General features: G+C 54.2%; 1 protein-coding gene and 1 long non-coding RNA gene across 2 annotated transcripts in view; one reads left to right on the forward strand and one right to left on the reverse strand.

Moving 5' to 3' along the window:
• The window catches only part of LOC111075820, a 48101-nt gene that overhangs the window by 27731 nt on the left and 1281 nt on the right, over nucleotides 1–19089 (forward strand). Inside the window, 7 exon segments of the mRNA XM_041594529.1 lie at nucleotides 8378–8515; nucleotides 14335–14552; nucleotides 14585–15039; nucleotides 15713–16028; nucleotides 16030–16198; nucleotides 16352–18478; nucleotides 18480–19026. Coding sequence (XP_041450463.1) covers nucleotides 8378–8515; nucleotides 14335–14552; nucleotides 14585–15039; nucleotides 15713–16028; nucleotides 16030–16198; nucleotides 16352–18478; nucleotides 18480–19026 — 3970 coding nt within the window.
• On the reverse strand, nucleotides 10226–10815 carry LOC111075823. The gene is made up of 3 exons (XR_002607976.2): nucleotides 10597–10815; nucleotides 10377–10521; nucleotides 10226–10300 (listed from the first exon to the last, which is right to left on the reverse strand). It is a non-coding gene; the product is annotated as an uncharacterized LOC111075823 (long non-coding RNA).

The raw sequence follows: 19089 nt of genomic DNA on the forward strand, positions 1-19089 counted from the left end.
CCTTCGGGCTGGGATGTACTCCCCACTTTCGCAAGGCGTGCTGGCTGCTACGAATATGCGTAGACGAATTACCATTACGCCACATTTAAATATAAGTACATACATACATACGTATGTACGTAGATCTGTTCCACTAGGCATTCCCTTTGTACATACATGTGTGTGTGTGGTACAAAGTTCCCATAAGCAAACGGAACTGTGAGTGCTTTTAGTTCTTGTTTCCCCCCATTGATGGAGTACAGGGTATGCAAAATGCATTGGACTTTCGCTTCGATGTGGCTGCTGCTTAAGCTGATTTGTATTTAATGAGCTGTATATCCCCTCACCCCGCCAACCAGATACCACACACACACACACACAGACAGGGGAGACACCTATACCTATGTAAACAGGCAGACAAATTACTGTTACTGTTACCGTTACCGTCTCGACAGCAAAATGAAAACATTTTCTGGGGCTTTGTTTTGGCTTTAGCCTCGTGCCTGTCGCCTTTCGTCTGCTGCCGCTGCCTGCTGCCGAGGATAAAATCCCATTCAAGTGGCTCCTGTGCCTCCTGCATCCTGTCTGGATGGGACTTTATCGTCGCATTTCTGAGGCTGAGGCGGAGGCACTCATCAGAGCGAGACACCTGTCAGCGGCACATCAGCGGCTCAGCAAATATCTCTCTTTTGCTTACTTTTGCTTGCTTTTGCTTACTTTGCCTTATTTTCCCCATCATCGACAGTCCGTCCGTCTAAGCGATTATGTGTTTGTCTTGTGGCAAGTGGATGAGTGAATGGATTCGTGGATGGATCGACTGCATGAATATGCAGATGGATATGAGGGCTATGAGGGCCATGGGGGACAAATGTAAGGGATGGTTTGGGCTATCCTCTGGAATATTATCGTATTTGCTTAGCATTATGCGCTGCCTCTTGATGTTTAACCCCCTCCACCCCCACCCACGGCCAGCGTCGTCTGCCTGCGTCTGCCCAAAGGCAAACCCTCGCGATGGGGGAGATTCCATAAATTAAATTCCTCGAATATTTTGCTAAATGGAAAATGTTGATCCGCTTAGGAGGCGGGCACGGAAAAGTTGAACCTTTTGGTGGGATAGCTGGGATAGCGGGGGCCCTCCACAAGCGGATGGAGATTGGAGTTTGTTTGCTTAAGTTTCCGCCAGTGTTTCCTTAGTGGATCCCTTGCCCCATAGATCCTGCTGATAAGCCTCTCCCAAGAGAGTTTCCGATCTCTTTCGATCACTTTGCAGGATTCTACTTGCAGAAATCAATTGAGCAGGGCAGGACAGGACAGGACACTGCTGCTGCTCCCAAATTGTAATTTCAGGGATTCAAAGTGGCAAGGAAATTGCTGCTCGCTCGCTTTCTCTCTCTCTCACTCCCTTTCTCTCGACCAGTAATGACGCAGGACGACAAGGACGAGCAGAGTGAGCTGTGGGAGCTGTGGCACTGAGGGTGAGACGTTTTCCCCCAACAGCTGTGGCTGTGGCTGAGTCATAGACAGCACATTAACTGTGCTTCGGCAGTGGCAGTGGAAGTGGAAGAGACTCCCTCAGTGTGTCCTTGGCTGGCCACGCTGTCCTTTTCTGTGTCCTTTCTGCTCCTTTCAGTGGCTGCCGCACAACGGACAAGGCTTAATCGACTTTGCCAACATTTAATGCGTGCGGTTAGCCCAAGAAGCCAGCCCAGTGGCATGTGGCATGTGGCAGGGGCAAGTACCCTCCCTCGTGAAAATGGCGTGAAAAACAGTTCTCGCCCGTCCCCCAAAAACACCACAAAAAGAGACTGAGAGAGAAGGAAGTGGGGGCCCCCTCCACCCCTCTGACTGTTGTATTATTTATGCCCATAAAAATATTATTGCCATTTTTTCGCATTTGGATTTCTTTTGCTTCTCCCTCTGGTGCCCCCACCCACACCGTCTCCCCCCTTTGGGGCGCGCAGCGGCATCTTGTCAAATGTCAGGCGTGAAGTGTTTGTTGATGCGCCGCCAGCGCCAGGGAGGGCAGGGATGGGGGGATGGGATGGCATGGGGAAAAGAAAGATACACAGGATATGCTGCGTAATTGGACCCATATGCTAAGGAATGCCATCAAGGAACAGAGAGGGAGAGTGGGTGAAGGGGAGTGGAGAGGAGTGGAGAGGAGGGTGTGGAACGTGGGCATTTCTTGGGTAGTTTCTGGGTTTCTTGGTTTCTTGGTTCCTTGGCTGATTTGCTTGATTCGCTCACTCGGTGGTTGCGGTGGCTTGGGGGTGGCATAGTTGGGGGTCCTGCGAGTGGAACTGAAACTGCCATCAGATGTCGGATTTCCCCCCACAGGGTCCGGGGTCCGGGGCGGGGGCCCTTGTGTCGGCTTGGCCGGGCTGGCGGTGGGAGGTCTGTTCCGTCCATGGTAGTCCCGCAATGTGCGTGCTCGTAGGCCTAGGGGGTCGGTCAGCTAATTACCCAGCGCGTCGGTTGTGAACGGTGGGTTCGTTGACCCAAAATAGTTGATGTGTCAGTGTGTAGAGCTGAAGGAAAGAACAGAAGTTTCAGCACCAAATTCGCTCCAAAGGGTCCAACTCTGGGAGGTGTTGGGGAGTCCATGGAGGGCAAAGGTTCCATGTGGGAGGCTTTCAACGATTGCTGACCTGTGGAAACCGCGTGGGGGGTTGGGGCCGAATCTGATTGCATTTTGAGGTTGAATCGAGCCGACAATCCGCCACAGCAGAGGGCCAGAATCCAGGACTGGGGGCTGGGAGCTGGGGGCTGGGGGCTGTGGGCTGTGGCTGCAATTTCCGATATGAAATGGCCATTGGGGTCTCAATTATTGCCACTTTGCTTTGTTGGCAATTCATTTGGCTCTTGCCACGTAATCGCCATTTAAATAACTACAACCAGCCAGCCACCCACCGCACCACCCACCACCCACAGCAATCAACAGCAAAACTGGAATAACTGGGAGGGGGGGCGGAGGCGCAGCGGAGGCCGAAATGTTCGCAAATAAAGTGGCGATTGGATATTACAACTTTCCGGTCACTGCATTTCTGCAAAGTTCACAAAACTACAGAAGTGGGGGGAGGGGAGGGGAGTCCGCTATGGCACTACTCCCACACAATCCCCAATTCTCATCGTTCAGCCACCCGCTTCAGCTCAACTTCTGCTCCCATAAGCAGAACAATTTCCAATGTTCGCTCATCTGTGGTGGCAACAGAAGGGTGCAAGGGTGCCAGTGCCCGTGGCAGGGAAGGTGGCAGGGACACAGAAAATACTCGTACTCGTGCAGAAAGGATACACAGGGACACACGGAACACGAACAGGAAAAGGAAGTTGGCTTCGCCTGCCACAGAGTTCCATGCAGAGTGAGTGGGTGCCACGGCAAGTGGTGGAAAACAGCATTTGGTGGCAACATGTGTAGTATTTAAAACTCAACCGGCCTTGGGTCAGCAACGAGCAAAGGCAACGGTAACGGGCTGGGGCTGGGGCGGGGGCGGCCACAAATTAATTTATTTATTTTACGGTTGCTCTTCGGCTGCCTTCTTCTTCTTCCTGTTCTGCCGTGGCCCCATTTTTCTGTCCCTTCCCTTCTCTGCCTGTGGCTTACCCTACGCAGACCGATATATCGGGATTGTATCGATTAATAATCGAAATACTAGCATTCAGTGGCCTGCAGCAGAGACTAGAGCTACTATCTAGCCCATCTCTACCTTTTTCCAGCCATAATCCTAGGGAGATCCCTTGTATGGAAAGGAATAAGGGGAGTGCATGGATTGGGGCAGGGTACTCCCCGATTCGTGGCTGTGGCACGCATTTCTGTTGTTGCGTTTGGCTGCCGGTTGCCGTTTGCTGGATTTTTGTGTGATTTTCATTACATTTTGGCCAAAAAATGTATGTGGCGGCACATCGGGGGTTGCCGCTGTTGCTGTTGTTGTTGCTGCGCCTGCAGCTTTTGTCCACCGTCACTGCCTACTGGTGGTGCCTGCTCATGCCTCCTGCTCTTCTGCTTTCCTGCTCTACTGGTCGTGGTCGTGGGACCTGGCCCTGCCCAGCCACCCTTGACTCTTGGGGCAAAGTCAAATGTTGTCTGTTTGGCACGCATCGCAGGCAACGCAGCCATCGCCGCCATCGACGAGTGGTTTGGGTGTTGCGACATTGAAATTTATAGACCCTCCACCTCCCTTTGGCCGCTGTCTGGTGTCTGGCGTCTGGTGTCTGTCAGGTGGCACAGCATTTCAAGTGGTGCATGCAACACACACCCATGCACCCCCCTCCCCACTCTCTCTCTCCTGCTGCTGCTGCTGCGAGTGTCGGGCCTTTAAAAAGCAACAGAAACAGCGTCAGAAATACCAACAAAATATTTAATTAAAATTTATGTACAACCCCCCCGAAAAAGGGACAGGAAACGAAAGGGAAGGATCTGCCACCGCCTTCAGTCCGTTTCAGTCCGCTTCAGTCCGCTCTTGGCTGATGTCCGCTGATGCCCCGTGCCACCTGACCCATGCACCGCCTCTCCGCACACTCATTGGGGAGTCATGACGATGGGGTGGACGGGGACGGCGGGCTGCATGCTTTGGAGATGACACCCTTCAGCGACTTCCCTCAACCTCTCTCTTCCACTGAAGTGGGGGGTGGGAGCTCTGGGGAGCACTTGAAACTTTGCTTTTTACCGTTTTGCTCCGTTCTCCCCCCCGCTCCATGCCCTCTTCCTAGCAGCAGCAGCAGCAGCAGCAGCTTCCTTCCACCCTGCTCTAAAATGTACAATTGACGAGGCCGTGTCGGCCATTTTTAATGGTTCTGTCGGTTGCAGCAGAGGTCGCGGTTGCTTGTGGCAGGGGCATAAGCAGAGGCAGAGGCAGAAAAAATTAAAAATATTTTGCATACTTTCCAGCGCACATGCCGCACAAATACCGCCCAGAGCCGTCCGAAGAGCTATTAAAAAGTTACCCAAAAGCCAAAAGAAGTGAGGGGGAGGGAGGTACAGAAGTAGATAAGTGCAGGGGGGAGGAAGGGCGGTAGGAGTAGTTGAAGAGTGGCACAGGGAAAACTGTCGGGCACTGTGGAGTGGCGCTTACTGGCACACAGAGCACAGAGAATCAGCCAAAAGGCAGCAGGCAGGAGGCAGGAGGCAGGCGGAATGGGGCATGCGGCACGCATTAACCAAACAAATCAATTGGGCGTTAAAGGCCAGAAAGGCCCGCCACACTGATGGACAGGCGGGTCATGGGGTAGGGGGGGTTGCGAGTGGTGTGTCAGCCTTGTTGGTAATTGGTAATTGAAAGTGGCCCATAGCCCTTACACCTTAGCCCTTGCCGTATGGCCCCAAACCGCCGACTAATCAATCAATCGAACAGCCGACGAGCAGCGAAAACAGCAGCAAACGAATGGGCAAGGGGCAAGGGGAAGTGGAAGTGGAGCAGTGGAGCAGCGGAAGGGAGGAAGGCAGGGAGGGAGGGCTGCCAATCGATTAATCAATCACTCAATCAGTACATCAAACTGCCAGCGGGCTGGGGGGCGGAGGGAGGAGCGCTGGTAGGCAATGGCAAAGGTCAAAGTTGGCCTGGATTTGTTGCCAATTAGCGAAGGCAACATCTGGATTAGGGCCATGGATTACGAGGCGAGCGGACAGCAGCGGACAGATGCCCCAAAAGTGCGGCACAGAATGGGAGAGTGGGGAAGTGGGGTAGTGGGGGAGAGAGAGAAAGGTTCGGTTGGGGCATCTTTAAATAGATGCCACGGCGGGATGTTACTTGACGATGGATTCAGTGGCTGTCTCTGCATAATCAGCAGAAATTCAGAGCACTCCGATCCCTGCACCTTCTGCCACATCTACCTTACGACTCCTCTCCTCTCTGCTTGGCTCTGCTCTGTGGCTCTCTTCTAATAAGCAGGAACCCTGCCAGGACCCAAAGCCGGACAAAAGACGCCCAGCCCTGCCCTGCCCTGTCCTGCCCCTGCCCTGCCTTATGCCTTCTCCTCCGGCGGCTACTGGGGGGGTGGCACTGTAGCTGCAACTGCAATCTCCGCAATATGCCAGGCAGCCAACCAGCCAGCCAGCCAGCAGCTTCATTTCCTGCCCGAATGGCCAGAATGTGTCACACAAAAGCCACACAGGAGGTTGCAACTTGCAAGGGCAACATGTGGCAGCAGCAGCAGCAGCAGCAGAACGGAACGGAGGCACGGATGCGATGTTGCAGCCAAGTATTCGGGGCGGGCGCTGTGCCAAAGTGCCTGCGGTTATGCGCCATGGAGGAGACGTCGTGTCCCAAACTGTGGATGGCCTGTGCCTGCCTCAAGGCTACCTGCCACTGTGGCCGCTCTCTGTGGCTGCCCATTAATGCCCGCCTTTAAAATTTATGATATTTACTCAACCAGACAGAGGCAATGAGGCAATGAGGCGGGATGCTGCCCCGCCCCCATTTATGGCTGGCCAAAAGGAGATGCGACTCTTGGCAACTCTTGGCACTCACTACAGTCTGTGGCATGGTCGTACATGGTGCATGGGGCATGAGTGGCTGCTTAGTGAGTCATCAAGGGTGGCGCGGGCGGTGCGGGGCGGGGGGGGTTTGCTGTATTACCCAACTTTCACTTGTAAAAACTGGCACCGAAAGCGTAGGTACATTTCAGATGACACAATTTGATTGGTGGCATGCCACATTGCCATTGTATTGGTTTTTTGCCATTTCCTTCTCCACGGAATATCCCCCAGACATTATACGTAAGAATGCCTGCAGCAGAGGATCCTCCTTTTGCTCCGCTTCCAAGAGGATCTCACGAACCCACCCACACCATCCCCCCCCCATCCGCCACTCTATGCGGAACGATAGCCCTAGGGGCCATTGGAATGAAAGGACTGGAAATTGGCCCAAGTTACGGATTCTCCCTCCTCCCTCCACCATCCTCCATCCATTGGGATGTCTCTGCTCTGGGTCTACTCTCCGTTGCGTGCTCTCCGCTCAGTGCGTTGCACGCCGTTCGCATGTCAACACCTGAGCACGCCTCCGCGTCTTACTCCTTTCGTTGTCTTTCGGTGGAAGTTTTTTTGTAATTTTCCTAAGTGTCGTCGTCGGAGGCAAAGGCAAAGCTAGGAGGCAGGAGTCTGGCAGGAGCCTGGCAGACAGCCGTGGAAATTATTAGCAGCATGTTCTGTCGTCGCTGTTGGATTGATTTTAATGCCGGCGAGGAGGCGGCATCTGTGCTGTGCTCCGGCCCTTGCGCCCAGCGATTCCACCGCAGATGTGTCGATGTCCCCGGGGACACCACAGTGGCGCGTGAGCCACGGCACATCCGTGCTGGCAGCCCGAACTCGGGCTGCGGCACCGACTCCATCTGTGGCTGTGGATGGGAATGGTATTGCCGCAATTGTCGTCAACTTTATCGCCTGCAATTGTACTTCGAGGTACGACTTACGACTCGTAATGGAAGCTTGACATTTAACAGAGCCCCCAGACGGTGGCAGACGGTGGCAGGTATACCTGCCTGCCTGCCTGCCCCTTGGTCGTGCAATTTGCAGCAGACAGAGGACATCTTGGGGCTCTGATTGAATTTGTCGAGTGGTTGTCGTCTGAGTGGTTGCTTCCCGGCGACCTTGACGCGACTGTACCCAGTGCCAGCTGCATGAGTCATGACTCGGTTTTCCTCTCACTCAGCTTTCAGATATAGTTTTTATTTGTGCACGAAGTTCGAGTGGGAAAGAAGCCTCCAAAGCTGCACAGAATTCTGGGTGGCACAGCCAGCTGGGGCAACTGTACCTGTATCTGCCCTTGCTGCTGACTGCTGGCTGCAGAGGATCTCCGATTGTCCGAAGGCTAAGTCCAATCCAATCCAATCCGTTGCTGGGTTGAATCCGCAGTCCATTTGAATTCTGTCCTTTGCTCTGTTCGCCCGTCGGTGCGCCTTTGTTTTCTCCACTTAACGAGGATTCCTTTCCTTTTGGCTTTGGCATTCTGCATGCCATTCCATTCCATTCCACATTTTTGTGCATCTGATGGCTGCTGGCAGCCGAGGCAGAAGCTGGGTAGGGGCTGGGAGGGGTGCGCAAAAGGTAGCGTCGCCATTTTTAATTTTAACTGTAATTTAGCCATTGTTGTGCACTTTTGATGACGCAGACATTCGCTGGCTCAGGACACTCGGCACTCGAGAAGACTCTGAAGCACTCTGAATCTGTGGCAGTGGGCGGGGCAGTGGCAGGGGCACACACTTTGTGCTGTGCTGCGTTGCACGTGTCGTGCAATTTGTGGCGTTGTTTTCCTCTTCTCCTTCAATGCTTCAATGTTGATGCCTGCATTTTATGTAACATTTATTTTTAGCATACTCATGTGTGCCCCCCCCCTTCCACCTCCACCACACTCTCTTACTCTAATGCATCTCTCTATCTCTCTTTGTGTGTCTCTCTCTTTTGCAGATTGCCATCTGTGATGATTACAGCCTGCCCGTAGACTTTGTTAAAAAACGACCGTCCAGCTTCGATCCGTGCCTGGCGGAGGCGATACCAGCGAATCCCGAGCACTGGATAATCCCCAGTCCCCAGCAAGCGGAGTTTGTAAGTTCATCATTCAACACAACGAAACAGATCCACATTCCATATCCCTCATCCCTCATCCTTCATGCTTTGTCCTTCATCATTAGGTGGGGGCGAATGGAATGGCAATTAAGCTGCTCTGGACAGCTAATTGATAAAAATAATTGATAAACTGCACGCTCCAGCAGCAGATGCACCACCCAGCGACAGATACCACAGATACCAGATACCAGATCCCAGATCCCAGTTCCCAGTTCCGAGATTATAAAATTCAGATTCAGGAGGGGGAAATAAGGGCTGGCTGGCTGCATTTCGTTTCTGAGGCTGAGGAAGAAGGTGAGGCGCAGCAGTGCCTTGGCTTCTGTGTTGCAGCACTCCAATGGGCTCCAATGAGGATCCAATGGGTGCCTGGGACTCCTGAGATGGTCACGTAGATTTAATTTATTCCTAAGACCTTTCACATCCCACTGGATATGCACATATAATAATTTCATATTAATTATATTATATATGATATGCCCCAGTCCCAATTGACAGAAAAGTGAAGGGTATTCCCTGAGTCGTGCGCCTGCTGCCCCATGACAGCTGCCTCGCACTGCTTGGCTTACTCGAACTCTTATCCTGCAATGACAGGGGCAGTGGCAGGACAAACAAAGCATTGCTCAAACAATGCACGGACTATTGGCTAAATATTGCAAAAAGGAAAAACGAAAGAACGCAAAAATAACACACAGACTATCGGGCAGCGGCCATCGACAGCAAACAACCAACAAGCAACAAAACGGAGAGGAGTGGAGCGGAGCCCTGCGGCGGGACTTGATGGCTGGCTGGCCATAAAAAATGGCCACAGATATGGCAAAGCATTAGGGAAGAGACAAAAAGGGAAACAGAGAGAGGGAGAGGCAACCTCAGGCTGCAGAAAATGCGGCCCGTGCCACAAATCAAATACACGACAAAGAATCTTCTCCAAGCCTCCACACCACACCCCCCTCCACACCACACCAGACCCCTCCACTCTGTTCTGTTTTTTATGGCCCATGCAAAAATATTTGGTGTTTTGTTCTCATTTTGCATATTGCCACTAAAAATGAAAATGAAAATGAAAGCAGCGCCACATGAGGCACATAAAAAAGTGGAGGCAGCAGGCAAGAAGAAGCAGAAGTCGGTCTGCCTGCCTGCCACTTGAAATTCATTTTATTGAAATTTGTTTAGTCCCCGAATGGAATGTGATTTGCGGAGATTTTTGCAGAGCGAGCAAGGAATGCAGGAGGGGATGGCGACATAAGATTTGCGGCGACGACCTTCCACCGCCCACTTGTGCCACAAAGGAAGGCAATCAGGAGTTGAATTATGTGCCACATCGGAACACAGAAAACTGACAGGAAACTGCAAGACCCCCCCAAGCAACCTCTGCATCTGCCGCCCACACTAAACAATGGAAAAGTCGCTACTTAATTTGATAACTCTTTTTAATGTTAGCGCCAATCAACTATACAGCCACCGAGCTCCAGCACCCATTCGAATGTTTAGTGTTGGTAATAATATTGATGCGATCCACGAACATCCGCAAGCCATCGATGTCGGTGCCATCAGGGGGTACTTTGCCTGTGATTGGAAAGCAGAAGTAGAGGTAGAAGCATCCACTGGCCAATTCCAAAAGAGTCTCAACTCACGCAGGAACGCGTTGCTCCTTCTGCGTCTCCATGCTCGATGGGCGTATGGGAGTGGGTGCCCCGCACCCAGCAGGTCCGTTTCCTTCAGAGCTTTGGCAGGATGCTATCTCATTTGCATTGGGCCGGTGCCATCCTGCATTCGAAATGAAGCCAGAATGAAGGGATTAATGGGCAGCCAGCCCAGCGCATCCCAGCCGGAGTATCCTTACCTGCCCGGATAATAAATGGTTCTAATTGAGCGAACCAGCTCAGTCTGTCAGGTGTGTTTACTGCAAGTTGCTTCGTGTCTCTTTGTCGTGTTACATGCGAATCGAAATGCGAGAATGCATTTCGCTACCCCGGGACAGACAGATCCTGCGGGAGAGAGGCGAAGGCGAGAGATCAGAAACGTTGAAGAGTCGCGGCAGAGTTTGAATTTTGTCCACGTACGCGTAGAACCGTTTTACCGATTAACCGTTGAGTCATTTGACCGATGACCGTTTACCGTTAATCGCAACACTTTCAAATTTTGTTTCTTGTTTGAGTATTATTTATTTTATTTTTGTATTTGTATTTTTTTTTTTTTTTTGAATAGTCCGTTTGTTTTGTTTTTTTTGTTTTTTGTTTTCCGAAAAGTTAAAATTGATGTTCCCCAGACGAGGCCTGGGGACCGACTGAATATTTCCCATAATATTTTCCGTACCTGAATTTGGTCTTCGCTTTTGCTCGATTCCGCAGCCTACTCTGCGAGTATTTATCTCGGTTTTGTTTTGTTCAAGTGGGATAAAATATTTGTGATATTTCGGATGAAGGCTCCTCCCACAGTAGGCGGCGCTCCTTTTGTGTGCCTATCCCTATCCCCAGTGCCACATCCACATCCAGTCCGTGCTTGATTTTGCTCTCTTTCCTGCATCCGTATCGTTGCCTACTACGCTGTCCGCGCTCTTCAATTCTCTCTGCCTCTCCTTCCGAAGGAGGAGTACTCGGGTATGCGTTCGAGTCGAGTTTTAGAGGGGGAATCTGCACGATATCTGGCAAATTGGTAGATCGTAAACAAAAATATCCCAAATATTCCGAAAAGGAAACCTCGCACAATCTTTCCATCATTTCTGTGGGTTGTTCTCCTTTCTCTGTCCCGTTCCATCTGTGGCGTTGCTCGTTTTGTCGCCTCTCCCCCTCCCCACCCCCTCACGCACAATTATTAATGTAATTTTATGTTTTGACTTTTGTGTTGCGTAAACAGCAGGAATGGGTGGAGTGGGGGGGAGTTTTGGGTATACGAATACCCCCATAACCTCATGACGACGAGATACGCGTGTCCATAGCCATGTGATGATGCCATAATGGGGGCTTTCACTCTAAGCGTGTGTGTGTGTGTGTTGGTGTGTGTGCTGGTGTGTGTGTGGGGGTGTGCTGGTGTGTGGTGCCATTGTTGCTATTTTTCCTTTTTGGCGAAAAACTCGCATTTTAATGGAAAACGAGAAGCGGGCGACGCGACGCGACAGTTTTGCGATATGTGGAACGCTGTTGAGTCTGGGACTCCTGAAGTGTTTCCCTCACTTGGGCAGAGGGGCGATGGGAGGGTGGGGGTCTCTAGAGCGAGGAGAGTGGGGGGTTGCTAGTATTGCTCTCCGTGGAGTAATATTCAGCGATAACTCAGCAAAAACAAAACGAACAAAAAACGGAACAAAGAAACCCCCCCGTTGTCGGGGGGGGGAAACCCCCGGGGCCCCCCCCCGGCCTGGACCAATATAGTCCAGGCCGCGCCAGGCGGGGGGGGCGGCGCGTGTATATTGATGCTGATCAAAAATATACTTGGGGTCGAAACGTTTCCTTCCTGCGTTACACCAATACCTTATTGATAACAAAGTACGAAGAAGAAAAGTGAGCAAAACTCCGAACACTCACAAAAGCTCTGTGTCTAAGCTCTGTGTGTGTGTGTTGCATGGCTTATGTTTATTTTTTAATAACTTGGCAACTCTGTGTGGCATGTGGCCCACCGCCCCACTGAAACTCCGAATGAAATGCCAGTGGCAGAGGCGAAGGCAGAGGAGGAACCGCAGCTTAGATATCACTCGTACGTCGCTTTGTCTGGCTGCAGGAGTAGGATGGATGATTGAATAAATGATATACAGGACACAGGACACTGCAGTGATACCCTGTAGGCCACAAATGCATAGTCTTGGGATTGTTTAGATGACTGATGCAAATGAAAACTTTCGAAGGATATAAAGCAACGAGAGGGAAGTGCCAATGAGGGAAGAGGATTTTAGTGGCTTAATCCGTTTGAAAATATTGTCCTGAAGACTGATTTGTGCTGTACAAAGGCAGGAAGCAAAATGCGGGATAAGTAATGCGAATGAAACAAAGTCCATCAGACAGCAGGAGCATCCCACAGTCGACGGAGTAGTTGAAGGAGTAGCAGGATGAGGAGCATTAGTCTTTAGCCAGACATTTGTTCATCACATCTCCCCCCCCTGCCTGCAGCACACGTACGCCGCCACCATAAGGATTGGTCTTTTTATTTATTTTGTATTTGTATTTTTTTTTCATTAAAGTTGGCATAAAAATCACGTTGCTGCGGCAACGACGCGTCGTTCAGCAGACCGCACATTCCATTCCATTCCATGCCGACTGCAAGACTGAGTCCAAACAGTTTTTCTTTATTTGCCCAGCACCACCCCACCCCACCCCACCGCACATCCCGTGTTGGCCCTCAACACCACTGATTGGTGGGGGCAATCGTGCATGAGGATAAACAAGTACCAGTAGCGAGTAACGAGTAGCGAGTATCCATGCTTAAATGGTAAATGGGAATATGGAAATATGGTAAATGGGATACAATGTACATATGTAATATTGTGTATGTATATGCATATGGGTGGATGGGTTTGTGTCTGCTTATATCGTATGTGGATAATCAAAGGCAAATATTTAAACGGCAAAAAAACTCGTTTAAACGAGTTTGGTGCGGGGAGGGGCGGGGGCAGGCACACAACACACACATAAGAATAGCTCCAACGAACCCTAACAAGTACGCCACCCCCCCTGCCCAGGCAACACCACACCACACCACCCCACCCCACCCCACCCCATTATCAATCTGCCTTGCCTTTGCATCGTCTCTGTGGCAACCAGCTTTTGTGCCCCAAAGGAAACGGGGAAAGGGGCAGCAGGCAGCAGCTATCTGCATTGCATTTTGGTTTCAAGTTCAAATTCATTAAAAATTGTTATCCAAGCAGCCTCTTCTGTGCCCCCCCCTGCCACTGGGAAGCCTCCTCAATAGAGGAGAGCTCCTTATTTATGAGTTTCAATTAAAAATGTTTTTGGCGCACAATGGCTGCCTGCTGCTGCTGCTCCTCCTTCCTGCTCCTCCTTCCTGCCCCTCCTTCTGCATTCATGCAACTGCTGCCAGGGATGCTGCTGCCTCTTGTGTCGCCTGTGGCCAAACATCAATTTCCGCTCAACAGGAATATCCATATACATGTGGATGTGGGATGTAGAATGTGGGCTGTAGGATGTGGGCTGTAGGATGTAGGATGTGGGATGTAGGATGTGGGATGTACGATGTAGGATGTGGTCTGGGATGGTCGTGTAAGCGGAAATTTATGTTCAATATAATGAACAGAAACAGGAACGGAACAGGAGCCATACAATAGGATGCGGTGGGGGGGGGGGGGGGGGGGTTATCCTGCTAGTGTCAGTTCTGTAATGCTCAGCCATTTGTCAGGCTGGCAGCGGAAGTGGATCGAGCAGCCGGACAACAACGAGTCTCTGGCCACAGGGAAACTACACAAGAAGCGACTCAACGAGTATGAGGCAACGGGGAGCCATTCAACCGTTCATCCATCCACAATTGTATGCTCCGAGTGGCATATGAATTCGGAATATGAGGCATGCGGCAATGATAATGATTTCGGCTAATTTAAATACTACCCCAATGCACACACACACACACATATATTATATATATATGTATATAGATAAGTACGGTGTGTGTGTACTATGGGAAAACCTACAAACGCGCAGACGAGTTTCCAATTTGAATTTCCCTTGCCCTTTGCCTTGGTTCCATCGCCATTTCCCTTTCAATTAAATGCCAACAAATTGGAAACTGAAATGCAAATCAAATTAGTTGCAAACAAATGCTAATGGCGCCTGCCCCCGCCTTCTTTTTATTTCCGACAGCTGCCATTCGGGGAAGCCCAACAAGCGACGCAGCAACCTGCAGCAGCAGCAGCAGCGGCAGCGGCAGCACCAGCACCAGCACCACCGCTACCCGTGCCCCTGTCCACTTTGCCCATTCAGCAGGCGGCAACCGCAGCGACAGCATCTGCAGTAACAGCAGCAGCAGCAGCAACAGCAACCCAGCAGCAGCAGCAGCTGAACAATAACAACAACAACACGCACATCGGTAACCAATCGGTGCACCAGAGAGCAGCAGCCACCAGCAGCACAACAAAACCACCAACAACAACAACACGTTGCCAGTTGGGGCACAACAAGTGCAGCACCAGCAGCAGCAGCTACAGCAGCGTGCAACATTGCAACATCCGCCGCTGCCCAACAGTAACATCAAGCAGGCCTCAGTGAAGCTGATCGAAGGCTATTCCGATCCGAAGGACACGCGCCACCACAAGAAGGTCTACCACAAGAAGGCCAAGCGCCGCACGGCCCCCAGCCACAAGCGCCACCAACAGCAGCAGCAGCAGCCCCAACAGCAGCAGCAGCAGCAGCCGAAAAACTTGCAACATACATTGCCCACGCCACGCAGCTCCCAGCATCAGAAGCAGCAGAAGCAGCAGCAACAGCAGCAGCGGCATTCCACCTACAACAACAACAACGACCAGCAGCAGCAACGGAAAGATAAGCGGAACAGCCACTACGATTCGGGTGAGTGTTTAACAGAGTCGCGGCAGATGCGGCAGATACGGAAGATACGCGTACTCGCAGGTGACAAAGGGAGGGGGGACCAGCATTCATTTAATTCTAAGAGCAAAATATCTGTCTGCTGAATATGCCTGCAATGTACGTCCAAAGCTCCTTCGAGCATGCCATGCAATTGGCAACTAATTCAAAAGTTGTTGAGGTTCATTAGGCGCCTAACTAGTTAAAGGGCGGGAGCAGGAGCAGGAGCAGGAGCCTCCTGCCTGAAGGCCAGGAGACCTTGAGTGGATGGCAATTAAGTGGAGCCCAAGATGCGGTGCAAGTTTCTCGCCTGCGATGCAGACACTTTTGCCGCAGCGGCAGCTTCGATTAGCCAAGCGGAAAATGGAAAATGGCAGGCTCTGCTCTCTCCTTGGGGCAGAACTCAGACGAAGAGTCGGGGAATGGCATTACCATTAGAATGGAAGGATACTCAGAGGCTGGCGGCTGGTCCCGGGGTTCAGCCAACCGCCAAATAGACTACTTCGACGACGGGGACGACGACTCTGTTCATTTGCGTGGTTCGAGGCTAAAGGCAGAAGGCCGAAGGGGTCTCCGTGTCACCGCGACTTAATTAGAAACTGTCAGCGATGTCAGCAGTGTCCCAACTTTATCGTCTTCTCTTCTTTTATTCCCGCAGACTCATCGGCGCCCAAGTCCTCCGACGAGGAAGCGGACATAGACGAGGAGGCTGATCAGCCCCAGAAGCAGCCGGCAAAGCAGCCACAGCAGCCACAACAGCAGGCACCGTCCCAGGCTGCAGCTGCGGAAACAGCTCTTGGAGCGGTTCTCAATTCGCCGGATTCTATATCGGACGATCTGGTGCGCCCCCTGCCGCCCCAACTGCAGCGCAGTCCACGCAAGCTAACCGTCGCCCCGGCGGCAGAGTACAGCAAGCGCCAGCCGTCGCCCTACTACTACTCCGATCTGCTCAAGAGCCGCGACAGGGACAGGGACAAAGGACAAGGACAGGGCCAAGGAGGAGGCCAAGCAGAAGTGCCGCCAGTCGACGGCCAGCGAGCCGCCACAGCAGAGAGCAGAGCTACCGTGCCTAGGTGGCTACCGGAAGAGCTCCAGCTTGGATGTGCCCCATCAGGAGAACGGAGAGGAGCCGCCAACACCAGCAGCAGCAGTAGGAGACAGCGACGAGGACAACGACAACAAGGAAGACAACGACCCCGACCACGGTCAGTGGAAGGAAGCGGGAGACCCAGACCAGGACCAGGACCGAGAGGGAGAGGGAGAAGAGCGAACCGAGGACAACGATCGTCTCGAGGAGGAGGAGGAGGAGTCTGAGGAGCCCGGTGGCGGCGACCAGTCGACGCCCAAGCGCTACAGCTTCACGGAGGAGGGGGTGCACATCATCCGGTGCGAGACGCCCAGCACCAGCACCTCGGAGGAGTCCGACTGCAGCGAGTGCCTTAAGCGACGCGAGTGGCATGCCCGGGCCCTGGCCCTAGTCCGCAAGACCTGCAACGTCCAGCCACGCCACCAGTCGCAGTCACAGTCCCAGTCCCATCCCGAACCATCCACTGGCAGCGAGCTCCAGCTGCAGCTGCAGCACTGCGACGCCGGCGAGGGGGAACTGCTCAAGTGCTGCCCCCCGCCTCCTGCGAACGCCCAGAGCACCACAGCCGCGACCCCAGCGGAGCCTTCGCCGCCGATGCCACCGCACCGTCTGCTCGGACCAGCAGCCGTGTGCGGAGCCTGTGTAGCCGCCTCCCCAGCCGGAGCTGGAGGTGCACTGAGCGATGAGCCGGAGGAGGAGCTCGAGGAGTACTTCCGGCCGCGCAGCATCTTCTACGTGCATCCGCATGGCGTGCACGAGTGCGCCGAGTGCGCCCCGCTCCCAGTCCCGATCCCGCTGCCGCTGCAGCTGCCACTGGCCCGTCCCGAGAAGCTGCCACTGAGCGGACACTCAGCTTCGCAGTCCATCAACACGCTCGATCTCTACGGGGACGACGAGCGCGAGGAGGAGGACGACGACGACGACGACGAGGAGGAGGACGACCCCGACTCGGACATAATGGCCAGCCGCAGGCGGCAGATCTACGAGACGGCCTTCGACTGCAAAATAGCTAAGTCGGACGACGACCTGGACGAGGTGGATCGCATCACTAACCATTCGGTGCTCCTCCAGCTGAGCAACGGCAACAGCGAGACCGTTGCAGCGGCGGCGGCGGCGGCGGCGGCTGCGGCGGCCAAGGCCAAGAGCCGCCTGGAGTGCAAGCGAACAAAGAACTCGAAGAACCAGGCCCTACAGGAGCAGAGCGGCGATGGCCACGCTCACGTCCAGGTGCACCAGGTGCAGGCTGAGCTGGGAAAGCTGCAGCTCGAAGGGGATCACCAGAATCAGAATCAGAACCAGAAGCAGAACACCAACCTGGCTGCGGCTGCGGCGGCGGCGACGAGTGGAGCCAGTGCCTCCAGCACGCAGCAGCTGCCGGTGCGGGGCTACACGCCCTCGCCGCCCTCGACGGCGCCGCTGCCCATGAAGTTCCCCGGAAAGCAGGAGCGCTACATGAACAGCATCAAGAGCGCCCCCAACCTGCCCTCCGCCAACCCGGCCCATCCGCGGCTGCGCGACCTGCGCCTGCCCCTCCACGGGATGCGCCTCCAGCAGCAGCAGCCGCAGCAGCAGCAGATGTGCGCCTCCAGCAACGACAACAGCCTCACCGACAGCGCCTACGTGAATCCGCCCTCGACCAACTCGAACTCCGCCTCGGCCGGGGCCTCGGCCTCGGCCTCCGCCTCAGTGTCCGTCACCGCCTCCGCCTCGGCAGCCGCACGGCGTCCGCGCTCCTTCGTACTGGAGTCGGGCCGAGTCCTGGAGCTGCGGCGCAGTGCCCAGCCCCACCCGCAGCAGCAGCGCCAGCACCACCACCACCACCATCACCACGCCGCTGGCGTATCGGCGGGACGACGCACCCGCCATGGCCATGGCCACTGCCAAGGCCAGGGACAGGGGCAGGGGCACAACTACAGCTCCACGGAGTCCATAGCCACGTCGAGCAGCGGGGGCAGCATGGAGTCGCTGCGCTCGAGCACCAGCGAGGGCAACCGGAGCACCTCCAGCTCGGAGTCGCGCCACTCGAGCTCCCTCAGCTCGCACAGCTCGGAGAGCGGCAGCTGCAGCTCCAGCGTGGCCTACCCGCTGCGTCCGGCGCCGCTGCTGCTGCACTCGAAGCTGCACATCCTCAGTCCCATCTCGGACAAGTCCTCGCAGGAGCCGGCCTCGGCCAGCGCCTCCGAACAGTCGCAGCAGCCGTCCCAGACCCAGACCCAGAGCCAGACCCAGTCGCAGGCCCCAGTCCAGGAGGAGCAGGAGCAGGTCCTCGTGGCGGGCACCTCCGCCGGCGCCACCTCCGCTCCGCTCTCGTCCAAGCAGCAGCGCAACCAGCGGGGGGGAGGTGCGAGCGCCCAACAAGGCGCTGCTGCATCTGGCGGACGAGCTGCTCGGCTCTGACAGCGGCATCTCGCTGCACTCGCGTGAGGAGGGTAAGCCGCCGCCGGCCCTGGCGCTGCAGCGCCTCACGCTGCCCAAGCTGCAGCTCATTGGGGCAGAGCCCGCCAGCCAGGGCGCAGGCGGCGGATCCTCGGCCGCTGGCAGCTCGGGCACGGGCACTACCACCGGTGGAGGAGGAGGAGGATCAGCATCTGGATCAGGATCGGTCAACGTTGGCATACCGCAGGAGCTGCGGGACCTGCCCTTCGACATGCCAAAGCTGCGGCGCCGCAAGACGCTGCAACAGGAGGCGGCGTGCACCTCCGGCAGCGCCACCTCGGTGGACCTCGGCGAGCTGCCCTTCGACATGCCCAAGCTGCGACGGCGTCTGCGCGCCAACCAGGCGGAGATCAACAACCTGCTGATGCACAGCACCGAGTCCAGTGGCATCTCGCAGGCCTCCTCCAGCCACTCGATGCGGGAAGATCAGAAGCTGGCCAGCAAGCTAGGTAGGCCTCGATAGCCCTCTATAGCCCTCGATAGCGGACACACATAATTATCCCGCTAATTCC

This window comes from Drosophila obscura, unplaced genomic scaffold (genome assembly GCF_018151105.1).
Source record: "Drosophila obscura isolate BZ-5 IFL unplaced genomic scaffold, ASM1815110v1 contig_29, whole genome shotgun sequence".
Taxonomy (NCBI): Eukaryota; Metazoa; Arthropoda; class Insecta; order Diptera; family Drosophilidae; genus Drosophila; species Drosophila obscura.